Below are 21,026 nucleotides of genomic sequence, written 5' to 3' on the forward strand. Positions count from 1 at the left end.
TACAGCAAAACCCCAGTTTCCACAAACCCCAGTAACAAGGCAGCTGTATTTACGATTCCACCCATGATTCAAATCTTTACGTCATCACCCATGCCTTAATAACCCTCAGAATGATCTGCTTCTGGAAGGGAGCACTGATATATTTTAATAAACAGTCAAGTAGAAAAGATGAGATTAATAGATTAAAACTAATAACCTATTAAACAACTCTTAACAGTCTAGAAATTCAAAATAACCTGCAATGTATAAATATATCATTAGTTTGAGTTAATTCTTAGGCACTTAATTTTCTTCAATGTATGGTGTCAGTCAGCCACGACGCTGGGTAATACCGCAGCTCAGAAAGACAGCATGAAGACTTAAATATTAAGAGTTAATTCCCTGGTTAATTTAAACCTAAAATAGAGAAAAGCAGGAGTCTTGAGCAATGCTGTCAAGTCACAAACTCTGACATGTAGCAGGCAGGGCCCTCTGGGGAAAGCTGGGAGCTTCTCAAGGCTGCCATGGCACATGGAAGGTTGGCCCAGGTCAGCAGAATTACTGTTAACAGCCTCTTACACAGATGCACTGCCTTCGTTTTCCAATGGATCTGGCCTTGGTACAATACGTATCCGCCAGCAATGCGCACGGCTCTCTGAAGACCCACCTTGCCGCGGCTCTCCCTACACAGCTTTGGGACCCTGCAGACTCAGGAATTCTCACCCACTTAGTATGCCCTTGACAGGCAGGTGGGGAAGGGGAGGCCACAGAGGAGCCCACGCCCACAGTCCTGCATCTTCCGGGACACCCGTGGTGGCCCACGCAGACCCCAGAGAGCAGGTAACTCAACCATGAAGAGTGAGGCCACACCTAGGTTCTCTTGCTGGCCATATAAACAGAGGATAAATACACCCTTTCTGCCGTCAGTGTTATTTCCTGCTGAGGCTGTGACTTGGCCTCGATCGCTGATGCCCAACTCCTCTGGCCACCCTCCTTGGAATGAAACATAAAGAAGCTTCCCAATGGGACTGCTCCCCTTCCACCCTGCCCACATTGACAACTGATACCAGGAGCCGCTCAGCTGCTTAGAAAGCTCTGTCGTCCCTCCAATGTGCTCGTCCCATCCTGGCACTACCTCTGGCCTCCACCCCTCCGCTCTTCACCCACCAGCCCTTGAGATGGGCTGATGACAGATTTGAGGTCTGGAATGCACAGCCAGCTCTGTCCACACGCCCTCATGTGAGCACCTGGGCCTGGACCCTCACTGTCCAGAGGCGTGCTGTCCCCGGACACATAAACGAGACTCCTCACTACACAGTCCAGCCCTTCAAGGGGTTTGAGGATGATAAACTAGGTGCGTGGACCGTTGCCAAGCTTCCTAACCTGCCCACGCCTCTCCTTCCTGACGTGTAAGCACTAACCTCAAAGGGTTGTTTAGAAGATTAAAGCACAGGGCTTCCCTGGTGGCGCAGTGGTTAAGAATCCGCCTGCCAATGCAGGGGACATGGGTTCAAGCCCTGGTCCAGGAAGATCCCACATGCCGCGGAGCAGCTAAGCCCGTGCGCCACAACTACTGAGCCTGTGCCCTAGAGTCCGCGAGCCACAACTACTGAAGCCTGCACACCTAGAGCCCGTGCTCCGCAACAAGAGAAGCCACCGCTATGAGAGGCCTGTGCACCACAACGAAGAGTAGCCCCTGCTCGCCGCAACTAGAGAAAGCCCGGGCACAGCAACGAAGACCCAATGCAGCCAAAAAAAAAAAAAAAAAGATGAAAGCACAGAGATGTTCATAAGGCGCCCAGCACAGCACCACACACATAGTGGGACTCATTAGCTTTTTTTTTTTTTTTTACATCTTTATTGGAGTATAATTGCTTTACAATGGTGTGTTAGTTTCTGCTTTATAACAAAGTGAATCAGTTATACATATACATATGTTCCCATATCTCTTCCCTCTTGTGTCTCCCTCCTCCCACCCCTCTAGGTGGCCACAAAGCACCGAGTTGATCTCCCTGTGCTATGTGGCTGCTTCCCACTAGCTATCTACCTTACGTTTGGTAGTGTATATATGTCCATGCCTCTCTCTCACTTTGTCCCAGCTTACCCTCCCCCCTCCCCATATCCTCAAGTCCATTCTCTAGTAGGTCTGTGTCTTTATTCCTGTCTTACCCCTAGGTTCTTCATGACATTTTTTTTCCCCCTCAGATTCCATGTATATGTGTTAGCTTACGGTATTTGCCTTTCTCTTTCTGAGTTATTTCACTCTGTATGACAGACTCTAGGTCCATCCACCTCACTACAAATAACTCAATTTTGTTTCTTTTTAGGGACTCATTAACTGTTAGTTCTCTTCTCCTGTCCTTACCAAGCACTCGCCAGGCAAAATGTGACAAGTTTGGTCCAACTATGAAAAAGATGAGCTCTTAGGCCATGGGTGGAGAACTCATAAATGAAGGCAGGAGAGGAATGTTTAGCCCCTGTGAAAACCAAAGGCGTGGAGGGCACGGCCCACTACACGCAGCAGCGATGAAGAGGAGGGAGAGGTGGGGACACACGTCGGCAGGTTCACTACGGAAGGTGGGCATGACCAAGATGGTAGGTGTGACGTACCCACACTCTTAACCATCGCGGTTTGCATCGAACCTGGAGGAAGTGGAAGCCAAGGGTGAGGATTTTTCTCTCCTGTTGGCAGAGCCAGACAGACAGTGAGGCTGTGGATGCCTCCCGAGATACTTTCTCAGATCGAGGGCCCTTGTCATTAAGGGGCTCAAGAAGCAACCAGGTCAGATCATCCTGGTTCCATTCTCAAGAATGTGCTTCTTCAGGACAAGACAAGACTTCCAGATGCTCTGACCTGGTAACTGCAGCTTCACAAGGAGAACTTGCTTAATTTGCTCAAGGAGCACAGGTGGGAAACTCGAGCTGGGTGGGTGGACTGAGGCCAGGTTCCCTAGAGATCCCAATCACTTCCCTTTGCTGGATCACCCCAAGCTCAAGAACGCAGTACCATTTGGAAAAAGGACTTACTGATTTTGACGCATATGACTTGTAGTTTGCATTTCTGTGGCTGTCTCCAGAGGACAAATCCAAGGATGTCTGAATTTTCCAGAATCGGCCCTATTTGTGCAGAGGCTAGGCTTAACAGTAACTGATTAAGCAGAAAGTGAACTCTGCCCATCCAGAAAAGCAGGGGGTCCCCTTGGAGCAAGGATATGAACCCTCAGAATCAGCCTGCAATTTATGATTTTCGTAAGCCAAACTTTGGCCCAAGCTTGGTAGGGTGAGAACACACATTTCTGGAAATCAAATGAGCTCCAATTACAGGAACATAAACCTAGAGTCAAGATGAAGATGCAGCCTGACTAAAATACACCCAGAGCTGGTTCTCAAATAATTCATTCTGCTAAGACCATACTGGTCATTGACTAGCATCAGGCCTTCTGATACTATTGAATTTTGTGCAAATAAGGTTAATTTGTTTAGGGCTACTTTAATTTTCCTGCTGAAAACCAAAACGCTAAACAAGAAGAAGATATTATTTTAAAAATAATTATGCAGCCGTACACATGTGGTTATGAGATTAAACTATCCACCAGTGGAAAATCTTGGCTTAAAGGACAAGACTCAGCAAGGCCCAAAGCCATTTGATTATTTGGGTGACGGTGAACGAGTCTATTTCTCAGTTCTCTCTGAGGAGGAGGGATGCCAATCACTGCCTCAGATGGCCCCTGGGAGGAGCAATGTGAAAACTGCAGGACACAGGATGTGGATCACGGTAGCCCCTCCACAAACACAATCTCCACTCTCACCCACCCTCATCCTCACCTCCAGCCTCTCTCCCATGTCCAGGCTCTATGAGAAATCAACTGCCCTGAGATGGCCCACACTCTGTCTGGGGAGAGTGTTTCTCTCTAAATAAAGCCACTTCTTACCTATCACTTTGTCTCTTACTGGACTCTCTCTGCGATGAGACATCAAGAACCTGAGCTTCACTAAGTCCTGAGACCAACTAGACCAACTCCCAATCTTCGTCAACACCGGTGGGGACATCTTCTGTGCCGTTTCTTTGTCACAACTTTTTGGGCACTAATACCTGTTTGGGAGACTACCTTGGAAGGCACAGCATCTAAAATCGTAAGCGCAAATCTTGACCAAATTGCGCGGTGGATTTTGACTTAAGAGTGGAATTTTGGACAGCTTGGCAGTTAGAGACTTCACCTCAGGCTTGTCTGAAAGGGGTCAGGCTGCATCCATCGCAACCAATACCCCTCTGGGCCATATAGGCTGGGACTGGAAAGATGTGGACAACAGGAATTAAATGGGAAAAGACTTAGTAGGTTATGTAATTGGGTTTGGCCACAATATGAATTAGGACATTTAAAATGGAGTGAAGTACCCTATGTTCAAATTTTCATGGCCTTGTATCTAGGCAATGGAACCCAAAAGGAATTTAAGGTGTGTGGAGCTCGGAGGGATAACTCTAGGAAGGACACAGCGGACATTTTAACTGACCCACCCTACTGGATTCCTCCCCCCCCCACCCCGGCCCTGCCCCGAGGTACCGGCCCTTTTGGCTACGCGTTTCATAGCCCAGTCTGCCCCAGACAACAGGCGCAAAATCCAGAAAGCAGCTGCTGGTCCTCAGACTCCAGTAAATGATTTGTTCCAATTGGTTTATTTGGTTTTCAGTAATAGGGATATGGCCAAAGGTCTGAACGCACCCAGAGAAATATGCAAAAGGCCCAAATGACTGCAATGGCTTTGTCCGCTCACAGACCACCAAAGGGGAAGCCGGCTTTTCTTGGCCAATCTGGCCCTGGCAGACCACAAGGCCCTTGGATACCCATACAAGGCCAATGTCCCCTGTGTAGACAAAAGGGTCACTGGAGGGAAGATTTTGATCGATGTGCCCTTTACAGCCAGGGCACTGGAAGAGGGAATGCTCCAGATGCCGGACAGCAACGGGGCCCCTCGGCCATTGATGGTTTTGCAATCAGAAGACTAAAGGGGCCCAAGGCAGAAAGTGGCTCTGCCTAGAGATACCATCTACAGAACTAATGTTGAGCCTCGGGTGGTCACTGATGTGGCAGGCCACTTGGTAGAATTTCTTATAAACACTGAAGTAGCCTTCTCAGTCTTAACCCAAAGGACTGGAAACCTTTACAATCATAAGGAATACGTAATGCGGTTGTCGGGGAAGAGACAGGGGCACACTTTCCTGGAACCCCTTTTGTGCGAGATCAATGGCCAGCTGTTTTTACATTCCTTCCTGTTTGTGCCTGACTGTCCCATCCCTTCAATGGGAAGAGATCTGTAACGAAGTTAGGGACAAGGGAATTACCCTCATCACCAAATGGTTCTAATAAAAAGCAAAGAGGAACAGATAAAATCTGAAGCTAAAATAGAAGCCTTAGTAGACCCTGGAATGTGGAATACTGAGGTTCCAGGCTTGGCCAAAGATATCCAGCTGGTGATTATTAAGTAAAAAGGGTTACATAGTGTCTAAATATAAGGTACAAATTTCTTAAACCTAGGGAAGATCCTCAAAAATGTTTGTAAGTAGATTACCAAAATAGGAGGCCACTGGTCTGACTAAACTCACCATAGCTGATATCCAGAGCCTGACAGGAATTCTGTAAAAGGTCTTCTCCCCTAAGCTAAATGAGGAAAAGTAAAACTTTCCAATACATGTGAATGGGTATGTCAGTCCTCCAATACCACTGAGGTAACCACCCAATTCTTTGAAAAAGAAAACAAAACTGTCCTTGTTTTACAAATGCAGTCTTTACAGGACCAGAGGAGTGACTCCAAAAATAATCCAAAACCCACCAATCCTTCTACCACTCCCCAAACCTTCCCTATTTATCTTAAGAGGCTTGTCAGTATTAAACAAAGGGGAAACAAAGTCATCCTAGGAGGAACTTGCCTGTACCTTTGAGATGCAAATATCCTATCTGGTCTTCTCAGGAACACTTATCTCTGCCATCTTTTTTTTTTTTTTTTTTTTTTTGCGGTAGGTATGCGGGCCTCTCACTGTTGTGGCCTCTCCCTTGGCCGAGCACAGGCTCCGGGCGCGCAGGCCCAGCAGCCATGGCTCATGGGCCCAGCCGCTCCGCGGCATGTGGGATCTTCCCGGACCGGGGCACGAACTCGTGTCCGTTGCATCGGCAGGCGGACTCTCAACCACTGCGCCACCAGGGAAGCCCACTGCCATCTTTTTAAATGCAAATTTTTAAAAAAGGGAAAGGTAATTTAGAACTTGACTTGTCACAAGGATAAATAGAAATCTTAAGTGTCTTCTCTGCAAACACTAGTAAAAAGGATTTAGCCATCTAGATAGGTGACCTTGATTTGTTCCATCTGCTAGAAGCCTAATTTGAATCCAACCCCTTGTAACTGATGGCTTTTCTGTTGTACCTGACTCAGGGCTGAATTTTTGGAATGGGAACTCTGAGGCCTCTGTGTTTGTGTGTTCATACGTATCTATATGTGTGTTGTAGGTGTTGCCAAACATTAATTCGTAAAAGAGCTCTACTTAATTGGCGTTTTAAAAATTAAGCGCTCAGGGTTTCCCTGGTGGCGCAGTGGTTGAGAGTCCGCCTGCCGATGCAGGGGACACGGGTTCGTGCCCCGGTCCAGGAAGATCCCACATGCCGCGGAGCAGCTGGGCCCGTGAGCCACGGCCGCTGAGCCTGCGCGTCCGAAACCTGTGCTCCGCAACAGGAGAGGCCACAACAGTGAGAGGCCCGCGAACCACAAAAATAAAATAAAATAAAAATTAAGCGCTTATATAAATACTCAGAAATAGAAAATAATCTGGCCAGAATGAATTTCAGGTTCATGGCATCTGGAAAATATTCAGGACTAAACTGATATTTGGTATTGAGGGTGGCCTAAGCTTGTTGGTTTGATTAATAGAGACATGTTAAGAGTCATCAGTGTTAAGCATAATACTTCTGTTTGTTTACCTTAGTAAACAAAGGTGTGAAGAATGAAAAAAAACTGAAAAGAGTTATGCGTGATCGTTAGTTGGGTAATTGGATTTTGTTAGGAATGGCCTAAAACTAGGCTGAATTTGGTTTCTCCCTCCAAAGTTTTCTTGAAATGCTGCTTATAATAACAGATAGTATGAGTTTCTTTGCCTGTAAGTGATCTGTATTTGTTTTTGAGATCTCCTTCCCTCCTGTTTTACTTCTGATTCCCATAAGAATATGGCAGTAAAATCTCTGAGGGGGTAATGAAACAGGAGGGAAGGGGGCAGGGCACAACCTGTGAAAAAATGACATAGCCTGAGGACATGACATAAACTGATTAGAACCAAATGGGTCCAAGATGGAGGACAAATCGGACAAGTTGACTTCCACTAGACCTTGAGCCTCAGTATATGCTCACTGTAACACATCAGCAAGTTGAATGACATACCCACAGGCGCCATGACAGGTCCAAGGCCGACCATAAGGATCAAAAAGTGGGCAGTGGCCCAATTCCTGGAAATCCCGCCCCTTCCTAAAAGAGCTGGAATACTCCTCCCACTCATTAGCCTATGAAATGACCCACCCCTATAAAAACTGACAACCCCATACCCTGGTGCCTTTCTCACCTTCTGAGATGGCCCACACTCTGTGGAGTGTTTCTCTCTAAATAAATCCACTTCTTACCTATCACTGTCTCTCACTGAATTCTTTCAGTGATGAGACATCAAGAACCTGAGCTTCATTAGTCCTGAAACCAGGCGTGTGATCTCAGTTGGAAGACAGTGGGTTTTGGCTGGGTTTGAGTCCCAGCCGCATGGGCTCAAGTCCCAATCTGAGGTGCACTATTTCAAAAGGGCCAGGTATATTACATTGCTGGAGAAGGAACCTCCTGGGCATCTTAAACCCAGCCACTTATTTTTTGGCTCCTAGAGGTGAATGCTAAGTGGCAATAGAACTTTGCTGACACTATGTGAAACCGAGCAGGACCCTGGGGGACCCTCCTCAGTAGAAGTCCTTTCTGTGTCCCCCATTTCTTGTTTGTAGGAAAGAAGCTTCAGCCTCCTAGACCTTCCCTGAGTACCAAAGGGCAGATTCAAACAGCTGCTTGTCAGGTAAGGGAGGGAATGCAGAAACAAAGGAAGAGCAGTCAAGAAACAATAGTGCAATAATAAGGCAGGTTCTGGTTTTTCCTCAAGGAATATACATAACAATATCTTTGAGTTCTGCAGGAACTATGGCCCCCATCCAGGTGGAGGTTGGTAACTTCAGGCTGAGTATGATGCCTGGAGCGACACCCTGTTACCTCACCACCAACCAATCAGAAGAAAATCTGCACACAGTGGAAGATAAAAGACTCTGACCTCCTCCGCAAATGATTAACTGCGATTAACTTCCCCTTTTTCCCTTTAAAAACTTTCATGGTCAAGCAGAATCTTGGGAGTTGGTTCTTGGATACGAGTCCATCTTCTCCCCAGGTTGCTGGCCTCCTGAATAAAGCAATCTTTCCTCTCCAACAAAGAAAAAAAAAAAAAGAAATCAATTGCCACCCACTGTTCCCTCCTCCTAGGAATGGAATTCAGCATCGTGGTGATGGTGGTGATAAAAGCAAGCATTTATTGAGCACCTACTATAGGCCAGGCATTGTGCTAAGGGTAGACATATCATTATTACTGCACTTAATCCTCACCAACACCACTACGAGGGAGGTATGAGTATAATCCCCATTTTACAGATGAGGAAACTGAGGTCAGGTAACTAGCCTAAGGTCACACAACCAGGAAGTGGATGGTGCCAGGATCTGAACCCCGGTAGTCTGGGTTCAGAGAGAGGGTGAGTTAGATGCCCAGCAGACCAGGCATGGAGAGTGGGAGCCACAGAGGCCATGCTGCTCCACTCGGGCTCTCCCAGGACCAAGCAGGAGGCTGTGCATTTTGGATGCAGGACTTACACAATGCTTTGCTGAAATGGATTCCTCAGGCCTGAAAAAAAGGGCCTTTTGGAAACTCCCTTCCAAGCCTATCTTCTAAGGTCCTGCCTGTCCTGAACCCTTGGCAATATGTCTTATAACATCTTGCCCCCTTGCAGTTTATTCTCCTCCTGGCAACCAGAATGATCCTTTTAAAACCAAAGCATATCATGTCACTCCTCTGCTCAAAATCCCCGGTGGCTCCCCATCTCACACAGGGTAAAAGCCAAAGTCCTGACAAAAGTCTCCAAGGCCATATATGCAGCCACATCGGCCTCCTTGCGGTTGCTCCAGGAAAGCTCCTGCCCCAGGGCCTTTGCACCTATTGTTCCCTCGGCCTGGAATGCACTTCCCCCAAATGATTGCTTGGCTCAGTCCCTCATTTCCTTCAAATCCTTGTTCAAATGTCACTTTCTTGCTGATGCAATACTCCTCCTGACTCTCCCAACCCCCCTCCCTGCTTTCCCCCTACAGCACTTTTTACCAAATGCCATACAATGTGTTTTCAGTATTTATTATGTCTCCTCCATTCACACTAGAACATCAGCTCCACAAGACCAGGGATTTCTGTTTTGCTCACCACTGTATTTCCAGAACCTCGGTCACACCCTAGCACTTAGCAGGCACTCAGTAAGTGTTTGTGGAATGAATGAATGAGACTTGGTCTTATCACCTTCTCCCCCACTCCAATGTCCCTGTCCAGAAGATCCTGATCACTTGTTAGGGCAACTGGTACACCTGGTGAACAAGTGAGTCCCTCGGCTTCTTCTCTCTCTGGCTGTCTTATCTCCAGATGAAAGGGTTGGACCAGATTATCTACAGAGTCCTTCCAGCTCTGAAAACCTTCAACTGACAAAAAAAAAGGGCATACTTCTTCATTACAGCAAGCCTGTAGCTGCATTTACTTGATTATGAAAACTGCGTTTCCTTTAGAATTTTCCACAGTTAAGGCCCCGCAGCCTCCACGCTTCTCAAAATAAGTGACGTTTGGCTGCAGCTGTGCTACGTGATCTGTAACCTGCACACTAGGTTAGCATTAACCTCAAGTGCTGGGATCACTGGTCTTGTAAAATCGATCCAGGCTGGGTTACAGGGAAGTAAACCAAACCACAGTTAGTTGTTTCCTAAGATCAGAAACACCACCTCTCCTTGTCCCCCTCAATTTGACACTCATTCCTTAGCAGCCCAGGCTGTTGGTTTTGGGGTTTAGCCAGAGGCCCTCTGGAGAAGGAACAAAATTAGGTGTTCCGGGCCAAAAGGAAGGCGCTGGGACGAAAGCAGACCCTGGTGTGATAACACAGCATGCGCGGCACAGCTGGGAGCAGGGAGCGGAGGTCAGAGGGTCACAGGTCCCTCAAGGTCAGTCCCGACCAGGGCCATCCAGCCTAACTGACTTCAGGGAGCCTCGGGTCTTTGTCTGCCCATCTGAAACAGGAACTGCATGAGTCTAACGTTCCATCAAGTATCTACAACTCTAAACCCCACCTGGCCAGTCTAACCCAAGGCTGGGGTCAAATTCACCAGTGGCGTCAGCTAAGGACTATGTTAATGTTCTCCGGACAAATGTCCAGAGACGTTTGGAATGCAGCACTTCTCACACTGAATGCTGGGTCGCTCCACAATAATGCTGCTTTGGTCCTTCAAAGATGCTCTGTTAGGTTTAAGGACAGAATCGGTATAAACTCACTTGTGAGCTCCTTTGGAGGTCCTGCCTTTTGGACGAGCCCCCAGCCTATGGCCCAGCCCTGGTCCCCTAACAGGCTCCTCTAACCTCTGTAAACTGATCACTTCCTACGGGGAAGCAGGAGGGCACAGCGGTGAGGCATCTGCATCAGAGGAGTCAGACCTGGGCAGCCATCCTGGCTGTGGAGCTCACTTCCAACTGGGCAGCCTGATGCCTGTATACCTCTCTGGGCCTCAGCTTCCTGAGCAGTAAAGTGGGAATCATAAGCGCATCCTTCACAGAGCTGTGATAAAGATTACATCAATTAATAAATGTAAATCACTTAGCTCAGAGCCTGACTAAATGGTCGTTGTTATTATTATTATTAGAAATGTTTTCTTTACATCTCAAGTCAACACACTGAGGTCTGGGCTGGCCCTTCCTGGTGTATATCCTGGCACTGTGGTAGTAACATGGGGCCCCATCACTGAGTACATGCAAACCTAGGTTAAACAGGGAGAGCAAAGAGATGGCACCCATGCCACCTCCCGCCTCCCCTGACCGGGGCAAGCATCTCTAATCTATCGCAGCACTCTTCTCCCTCTCACTACAGCCTTGGGCTGATAAGATTCAAAACAGACCTTCAGGCACCTATGAGCACTGTGGGGAAACCCGCCTGCTGTCCTCTGATCACGAGGCAGAGATGCTGGTATGGGAGAGATTCATGCCTTGGAGAGTGAGGGCAAGGACCACATCCACATACAAGTTATGAGGAGTGGAGGGAAATCTGTCTCCATTCACTGCTGCAGACCCAGCACTTTGAACAGTGCCTGCCACACAGCAGATGCTCAAATATCTGCCGGATGAAAAAATTAGCATCTAATCCACCTGAGTCTGGGCCTGACCTAGCAGGTGCTCAATGAACACGAGAAGGCCGTGGGGGAGGCTGGCTAGACCCTCACTTGAGTACAGCATCACCGTGTAGAGAAAGCACTGGCTTAGGCAGGGTCAAGGCCTGGCACTGCCACTCACTCAGCACATGACCCTGAGCAGGGCCTTTCTTCACCATGTGTACAATGAAGGGGGTTGGGAGCGGGGAGGGGAACCTGACAAAGCCCAAGGCCCCTTCCAGTCCTGACATTCAGATCCAGAGAACTCTTCCAGGCACTGCCAGTCTAGGGACTCCCACTGCCCCGCAGGCCATAGCCTCATACACTGTTCTTACACAAGATTCCACTACCAGGGGCCCAGGAGAGAAACACAAAGGATCTGGGCAACTGCTGGCCACGTGAGTCACTGTCCAGTTTCCCAGGCCCAAGCCCAGCTGTGCAGCCCTCCATTCCAGCCCACACTCCTGACTCCTACATCATGCATCTTCTCCCATCTCACTCACTGTACCTATCCCATAAGCACTCACTGAGCACCGGCTGGAGGCCAGCCCACAGCAGTGAACAGGACAGACGTGGCCTCCGCCTCTGGAGCTGGCAGTCAAGAGGCAGAGAAAAGTACACAAATACGTGGAATAGTTGAAGAGCATAAACTGGCCATGAGGGACACAGGCAGGGCCAGAGGGGGTCAGAAAAGGCTTCTCAGAGGGGAGGATGGAATTGAGACCTGAAGGATCAAAGGGCACGAATCATGGGAAGATCACGGAAAAGAACATCCCAGGCAAAGGAACAGCAGCTGCAAAGGCTCTCAGGCCAGGGGCTGGCAAACTACGACCACTTGTGTATTTACGTATTATCTATGGCTGCTTTCGAATTACACTGGCAGAGCTGAGAAGCTGCCACAGAGACCTATGGCCTGTGAAGTGTAAAATACTTTCCGTCTGACCCTTTCTAGGTAAAAATGGGCGACCCCTGGTTTACAGTGTTAGATAAATAAGAGAAGGTCAGGGTACCTAAAACAGACTGAGCAAGGGGGAGACATACGAGGAGACTGGGGAGGTGGGTGGAAGCCAGGCCATGATGGCTTGGGTGGGACACACTGACCTCCAGCCTGGTATCTCCTGCAAACGGGGACCATAGTGATCTCCCTGAAACACAGGGCTGAACACCTTACTCTTCTGCGCTCTTGGTTTCCCAAAGCACATTGCACAGAACACTGGTCGGTCTCTCTCTCTCTCTCTCTCTCTCTCTCTCTCTCTCTCTCAGATGCTATCAAGCAAACACACCAGCACATGAAATGCTTGGAAAAGTTCCACAGCAAAGAAATCTGTTGACTTTGTTTAACTCACCATCCTTCAAATTTATTTGGCCATAGAACCCCTATTAACATTTGAAGAACTAGTGTTCCATGTGCTAAAGGGCAAATGCCTCTGCTTGGCACACCCAGCTCCAGTAGGTAACCCCAGAGCCTGTTCTAGATTTTGAGGGTGTGGCCTGGGGAGCCGTCTCTCTAGTCTGTCCCTTGCCTTCTTGCCTCCAATACCCTAAATAAAGGTCATCTGGCCACTGCAGCTCTGCTCTACCAAACGAACTGCAGCAGGAACACTAACATTTACACCAGGTTAAGTGCCTGCCTGCGCCCCCGGTGGTGGATGTCTACTACATGGGCCTGTCCAGCATCGCCTTCCCCCATCTTTGGTAACGACAGCCCAGCTCTCCTTTGGGGACCACCTCTCCCCCATCTCCTGCCAGCTCCAAGGGAGAGGTCTGGCTAAGCAGAATATTCCATCCTCCTGCTTTGGAGGGATGGGTTCAGGATACGAGCGCAGGACCCAAGCAGTATCGATGAATTCCAGACTAGGATGGGCGTCCCTGGAGTTCACGATGCAGCAGCCGAGATACGGGATTCAAGCCCAGGTTCTTCTGCCCAGCCTTGCACTTCACCCTAAGTCTCCCCCAACTTGAGCGGCCAAGGCCAGTTCAGCACTGAGTCATCCTTAGATTCCAGTTACAGGTGCCCAGAGAGGGCACCAGGGGGGCTGGAAAGTGCTACCCACAACCTCATATCCTCCAGGCAAGTATGGATACTTCTCAACAAACGGAGCTGGCCTGGACCATTCATCCTTTCAGGTGGAAGGTGATGACCACAGAGAGGTAGCTGTTAGTCATGAAACCAGGGCGAAGAAGACGGCGGGGGGCGGGGGGTGGCGCGGGGGTGCAGTAGGCAGCAGGGGAGGCGGAGCATACCTGCTTGCCGTGCTTTTCCTTCCAGCTGCACTGGCTCCGTCAGCCTGCAAAAGAAACCCAGAACACCTAAATCAGCCAAGAGGAAAACACAGATTCTACCCACTGTACCCTACCAAGCTCCCGCTCAAACACCAGCCTTCAGAGGGGGTGAGCCAGCCACAACGCCCTACTCCATTCTTCCAGGCTAGAAGTCTGCCCCCAGTGGTAAGAGGGAGTTAGGACAGCCAACCCCCCCACCCCAATTTGCTTGGCCCTTTAAATCCAACTGAGCACCCACTGCCAACACAAACCCAGCAACCACAGAGCCCTGGGGACTCAGTGAAAAGTAAGTAACCAACTAAATCTGAGATTGAATTGCACCATTTTCATTTTCAGCTGGGATTTCCAGTGAAACAGTAGCTGAAGATTTATTCCTACCAACTGGAGGGGGAAAATCCTATTATGTTAAAATAGTCTGTCCCCCAACCCTGCAAGCAGGATGAGGCAAGAGAGCACTGCTTCATAATCTCTTTTATTTGGGGCTGGGTGATGGGAAGATAAGGCTGACCAAATGGAATTTTCAGAAATCATAACATTTTGGTTCAGATGGAGAGACTGAGGCCCTGGGAGAGGAGGGAGCTGCCTGATGTCTCATGAGGACTGCGTGACAAATACCCGGGGATCCTGACTCCTAGGCCAGTGCTGGGGGGACCTCGATGAGGACGCCAAGGACATGGAAAAAACGCCTGGGTTCTCCACCACCCCTGGTTGCAGATGCATTCCCCAGCTTTGTCAAAACGTTAATAATAATGGTAATCACAGTTAGAATAATGCAGGTTCAAGACTCTAGCGTACATGTGTTTCCAAATTCAGAACCCTTCCAATTTTAGAAAGGCAATGTGGCGCATGTGTTCTCTATTTTGAAATAACCCTGGCAGGGTCTGGGGAGGCCCTGGTACTCAAGCACGTTGATATTTCTATAGTAAAACTTATGCAGTCAGCCCTAAGTGGGCTAAACGAAACCGGGCACTAGCCTCTTCTCCCTTCAGGTCAAGTTCTGCCGCCTAACCAGTTACAAAACATCTTTTTGTTTTCAAGCTTTTCGAATTTCAGGATTGCAGATGAAGGATTGAGGACCTACAACAAAAACAGCAGCAGCTACCTTTGGATGAGTGCTTTCGAGAAGCTGCAAGCTGGCAAACCCAGATGGCGGACTTCAATTTAAACAGTCAGTATATCAAAATAAAGGCATTTCACCCCCAAGAAAGCCAGATTTCAGCTTCTGAAAGCAACACGTAGTCCCACACGACTGGTCAGCTAAAGCTGACATACCTGGTTCACCACAGTCCCCACCACCCACTCTTGCCTACTTCCCACCCCACGGCCTGGCCCCTGCGGGTACCCCAGACTCGCTCCCTGAGCTAACTTCCCACCCGGCGCTAGCGTGTGGGCATTCAACACCTCTCACCGAATCCTCTTGATGGGTTCCCCAACACACACACACAACAGCCCCATTTAAGTATTTCAGGCATTTATCCAACATCCCACGGCTATAAGCCCAGGTCTGGGTCAACTCCAATGCCCACCTTCCTCAGCTCTGGAATATTCTATCTCCCTCCAACACTCAGGAGGGACAATCGGGAAACGGGGTGAACACACACAGCCTCCACTGCCCACACGAGGGAAATGGAAAGGTGAAGGACAAACAGGGAGGTAGAAACGTGAGGCCTGGGAGGGAGCAGTTAACGGGATGCCAGTGAATTATTTCCATGGAGGAAACAAGAAAGCGGAAAATGGTTTGCAAATCATTTCACTGGGAGCAAAAGAACACGATCAATTACAGCCTCTTTCCAACATCTTGCATTCGTCAAACTTGTATGGAAAGCGAATGGGAAGAAGTTGTTCTAATGCTCATATCAGAAGAGGCAGAAGTGGTAGAGGTGGAAATTCTATCCCAGAGAGCTTAAAAAAACTGTAAAATCCCCAATGATCTCTAGCCTTTCAAATTGCAAACTGAACTCCAGGCATGTATTTCTAGAATTTTATACATTCTTTTAATGTTGTTTTAATGCTTTTTTTTTTTTTTTTTGTCCTTTTCCTTCACAATTTCACAGAGTTGACCAGTTCAAGCGTACTGAACATGGGACTGGGTAGGGGAGAAGAGTCTCTCTTTTAGGCACATCTGACCATCTCCACCCATTTTCCCTTTCACTGTGTTTATGATATTTGAGCTTCTTATCACTGGTAGCTACATGCATTTTTGTTTTCCACCCATTTTTATAAAACAAAGACAAAATGCTGAAAATTTTCAAAGAGCTGTCCAAACAAATCCTTTTGTAGAAGCCTAGATGGTACAACTGGGGAAATGAGATGGCTGGAGGGAAGAGTTCATCCCTGCAGGGTGGGAAATGTCCGTTTATTGGCAGAGATGAGAAGTAGATATGGGAAGGGGGGTAGAGATGGACAATGGGCACAAGTGAGAGATGCCCAAGAGAGCATGTGTCAATATCACAGCACCTGTCAATCTCAGCCTTCAGGCCTGGCTGAGTCCAGACCCACCGTAACAACAGGGGACAGCCTCTCAGGCCCCCCCAGCCACAGTGCTCAGGACACCCATTCTCATTGTAGAGATCCCTAAGGTGCCAGGCCAGCTTTGTCTGTGTCCTCACAAATATCTCAGAGCAAGCCCTACTGTTTGAATTAAGCTGACTTTGCCATTTTCCTAGGCCCAAATGGTCTACTACCAGCAATTTCATGCAATTCATCCCAAACCACAAACTCACCTTTACCCAGTGTAATCTGATCTGATTCTCAATTTAAACCAAAGTTCAAGAGCACAGGGCTTAGAGTCAGACAAGTCTGAGTTCAAGTCCTGGGTCTGCCATTTTCAAGCTATATAATCCTTGGCAGTTCATCTGCACTCTCTAGGCCTCAGTTTCTTCATCTGCAAAATGGCAATATGCCAGTTGGGCCCAAGAAACCGAGGCACAGAAAAACAGAGTGACTTGTACAAGATTACACAGCAGACGAGCAAGAGGCAGAGCCACGCCTGGACTGAGCCAGGAGTCTTCCCAGCCTGTCTCCGGGCCTGATCTGAATCCTGGGCTGCAAGTCAGAAGGTCTACCAGACCCCACAGCCCTGAGGCCTTCTCCAAAGGGCTGGTCAGAATGATACTGAATGCAGCTATGTAGGTAAACTACTAAGCAGGCCAGGGATGTGTAGTAACCACTGAAGTAACAGAAACTCTATTGCTGTTGCCACTGGACCATGTGCTCCTGAAGAGGCAGCTTCTGCCTGGCTCTGTCTGGGTCTCACTTTGAACCTTGGGCAAGCTCTTTCCTTTCCCTGGACCTGAGGTTCTCATAGGTAAAAACAGGCACGGGAGGCACGAGAGTTCAATCCAATCATCTCCCCCTCCTTTTCATCTCTGATACTCTATGTGGAGCTGACCCAACCTTAACCAAACCCCTCAAGGGTAAATGAAATATGGTGGGGGAAGTGGACTCATGAGAGGTCCTCTTCCTCACTTTCACACAGCTGGGGGTAAAGGTATCCAAGCCCCCCCCTCACCCCGCCCCCACTCCCCGTAAGGGCACCTGCTTCCTCTCCCAGCCCCATCCATTCCTAACACACCAGCTTCTTCTCAGGACCTGGGCAAGGCTATTTTTAGTTTCATTCGACCCTCCTCTTCCCTCCCAAATGAACGTTAAGTTGTTCTTTTCCATTCTCTTATTAAGGATTTTCTTGGAAAGAAAATATTATTCCAAACCCAGAAATTTTATTTCTAAATTTGTGCAAATGTAAGTTGTAAGACATTAGCTGCATTTCACATTTTGTGCAAATGGCAGAAACAGGCAATTCGTGTGCTACGGGATGGGGGCTGGCCAACGATTTCGATAAAATAAACCCTTTTTTAATTTAAATGCTAATGCACTGAATTAAAATTTAATAACTGAGGAAATTGAAAAGCCGAGCAGGAATATTGGAAATAAATCCAAGCAGAAACAGCTGAAATTAAAAATTCTAGAGAGTGGGAGGATAGCAGCTAAGCTGTCTTATATGATTACATTTTTTTTCAGAATGAAGCAAAAAAAAAAAAAAATCCTATCTCTCGCTGGCTCTAGGGCAGTAAATCCGCAGTGCTGTGATTTATTGCTCAATTTTCCTGAGGGAAAAAGGCTTTCTTTCATGCTGAAATATTTCATAAATTTCAAGCCAGCATAAATTCTTAATTTAAAAGTTATGGAGGTCACATTTAGTGCACTGGTACTGTTCCAAAATCTTAAAGGAATAGCAGCGACCGGAAAAAAAAAAAAAGCAAAAAGGAGGGGTAGAATTTGCTCCTTTTTTTTTTTTTTTCCTTTTTTCATTTTGGTTTTAATTTGTGAGTTGAAATTTCATTATTAAAGATTCTTCCTGGATGGATGGAACCCAAGCAAGCACATGGGGAACTGGTGTGTGCTTGGAAATCTGCTGCAAAAGATGAAGAGATAAAGACTTAATTCAATTATAAAAAGGCATTTTTTTTTTTTAAAGCCACTTGAGGAATTTCTGGTAAAAATTTCCTTCCTTCATTGCCCGGGAAGGGGTGAGAGTGGGGGAGGGTGGCCAATGTAATTGCTTCTCTTAGATCGCCAATCTTTTGTGCACACTGATATATTCATTTGTTATACAGCTGTTCAGCGGCGGAAAGAATGCTGGGACGCCCATAATTCTAAGCAAATCAATCAAAAATTAATGATTTGTCATGCTTGCACAATGGAGGAAAACAGCTCCTTGGGTCCTGGCTGCCTGATCTCGAAGAATGAAATGTCTTTCTGCGATAAGAGAGCGGAGCCAGAGGCTCAGGGAGGCCGAGGGGCCACTGCAAATGTGAGGGCTCATGGACCCGGAGCTCTGAGAGGGTGGAGTGGGCATCTCCAAGATGGTGCATCAGCTAGTCAAGCCAAGGATGGACTTGAGGCAGCACATTTCCGTGGTGGTATAATTAGGATCTTGCCTTTTCCCTCCCCCACTGCAACACAAACATTGCTTCCTCTCTGGAGACTTCCAACGATTCCCCCTCCCCCCAGCAGATCTGATTAGTCCCTGTTCATTGTTCTCCCAACACTGCTAACTCACCACCACCAGTGCCTTTCACCAGCTCTATGGGATGGGGACCACAGTTCCTGGAAGGCCTGTGCCTCCCAGACTGTGCTCCTCCTGGATAAAGACCGCATCCTACACGTGGCGATGTCTCCAGCACCCAGCTCAGGGTCTGGCACAAATATTCAGCAAATAAGGTTGAATCCGTTAATTATTATTTCTCAGGAAATACTGATACCGAGAGGTTGCTGAGATGAACGATAAACTGCACTGGCAATTATACTTGGATAAAATGTAACAACTGATCTTAAATAATCAATCACTCCTTTCTTCATTCAACAGACATTTCTTGAAAGCCTACTATATGTTCAACACTATGCTTGGCTTTGGGTGGACAGCCTCAAATCCACTACTGGACAATTCCAAATCCCCAGTGTTCACTGCTTCTCGGCTTCCTTCCACCCTTGGAAGGGAAGAGTGAACGTGAACCGGGAGAGGAGGGACGTTCTCTGCATGCTCAAACGTCTTTGAAATCTCATTTTCTTTCTTACTAATTCACATGAATGTTATATCCACAAGTACCAAATGCATATTACTCCAAAATATGTCTGTGTACTGCATATATATGTATGTATGTTAGTTTGAACACAAAAATTCTGTTTTAAATTTCCAACTGGTATAACTGACCCTGCAGGAAGATGCTCAGCGTCAGTGGTGAGTGAAACCAAGTGCACTTGACCTGGAGGCCTGCAGGAGGCACCGAACCTTCGAGAAGCACCTACCAGAGCCCCAGGACCTGCCCAGAAGATGATTCTATGTCCCCTACTATTTACTGGGAGGAGGACAAGTGGGTCTGAAACAACTCAAACCTCATTTATGTATCTCTTTCCTTTCCAACAGCCAGTGGATCCCCCAAATTTAACTTGAACTTTCTGTTCCATTGAGATACATGACTCAAGTCAGAAGAAAGTCATTCGCTCATCTGACAAGTATTTACTGAGCTCCTTCTATGCACCGGACACTATTCTAGGCAGTTGGGATATATCCCTGCCTTCACTGTGATTATATGCAGAGGGGGCAGATGGTAGTATTAGGAGTAATAAACTAGTAAGATACATAGTATGCTAGAAAGTAATCCGTTCTATGGGGGGAAAAATAGAGAAGGGCAGGGAAGAATCAGAATGCTGGGCCAAGGGAGGAGCCGTGGGCTGCAATTTTAAATAAGGTGATCAGAGTAGGTGTCACTGGGTAAACAATGGAAGTTGAGGGGGTTGGCCATGTGGCGACTAGGGAAAAAGGAATGGCCAGTGGGAAGACCCAAGGGCAAGAGTGTACCTGGTGTGCTCAACGTACAAAGAGGATGCCAGTGTGTCTGCGGCAGAGTGAGGCAAGGATGAGAAGAGGTGGGGGAGGGGGGGGAAGAGCCTCACCGCCACTGAAGGGCTTTGGCTTTTACTCTGGGGAGCCACTGGAAGGTTCGGGCAGAGTCAAATGTAATTTGACTTCCATTTTGAAAAGATCATTCTGGATGCTGTGTTGAGAACAGATCGTAGGCAAGGATGGGAAAAAAGATCCATCTTTTTCCAGCCCAGGAAAAAGATGAAGGTGGCTGGGACCAGGGTCGTGGTAGTGAGGGAACTGAGGAAAAACACTGCGTTCTGAGTCTACTGGAAGGTAGAACCAATAGGACTTGCTGACGAACTGGAGGTGGGGTATGAAAAAAAGAATCAGGGAAGATTCCAAAAATCTTGGACCAAGAGAAATGGATGGCGTCTCTCTGGTGCATGAGAATATTAATCATCAGCACAGCACTTTATAGATTGTTACACTGCACTGAATCCTCCAATAACCCCGTGAAGAAGACACTGCAGTTTATCCCCTTTGACCAAGAATTCACCAAGCACCCAAGGGGCCAAGTGACGTACCCAAGGTCACACAGCTGGCCAATGGCATGGCCAGGGCTCACACATGTCTTCTCACCCCAAGTCCATGGCCATTTCCTCTACATACTTGGCCCTTCATCTCTAGAACAAACGAATCAAACCTGCCCCCAAACGATGTAGATAAACTGTTTTCCTATCCAACCACTGGGCCCCAACTCAAGCACAGGTAGTCCCCACTTTTACACACCAGGTGTTCATGGAACACATCCACGAAGGGTGACTGTACCAACACTGAACAAAAGCTTTGCAAGTTAAAAGAGGATTCCATTCCCAGGGAACTAAATCTGTTATAAATTCCCTAA

At 47.7% G+C, this 21,026-nt stretch overlaps 1 protein-coding gene across 3 annotated transcripts in view; it reads right to left on the minus strand.

Moving 5' to 3' along the window:
* Positions 1-21,026, minus strand: part of ZNF618 (zinc finger protein 618) — a 184,753-nt gene that overhangs the window by 75,013 nt on the left and 88,714 nt on the right. For all 3 annotated transcript variants that reach the window (XM_060014279.1, XM_060014278.1, XM_060014277.1), the window contains exon 2: positions 13,717-13,760. In XM_060014279.1, coding sequence (XP_059870262.1) covers positions 13,717-13,760 — 44 coding nt within the window. The remainder of the gene's footprint in view (positions 1-13,716; positions 13,761-21,026) is intronic.

This window comes from Delphinus delphis, chromosome 6, assembly GCF_949987515.2.
Source record: "Delphinus delphis chromosome 6, mDelDel1.2, whole genome shotgun sequence".
NCBI lineage: Eukaryota > Metazoa > Chordata > Mammalia > Artiodactyla > Delphinidae > Delphinus > Delphinus delphis.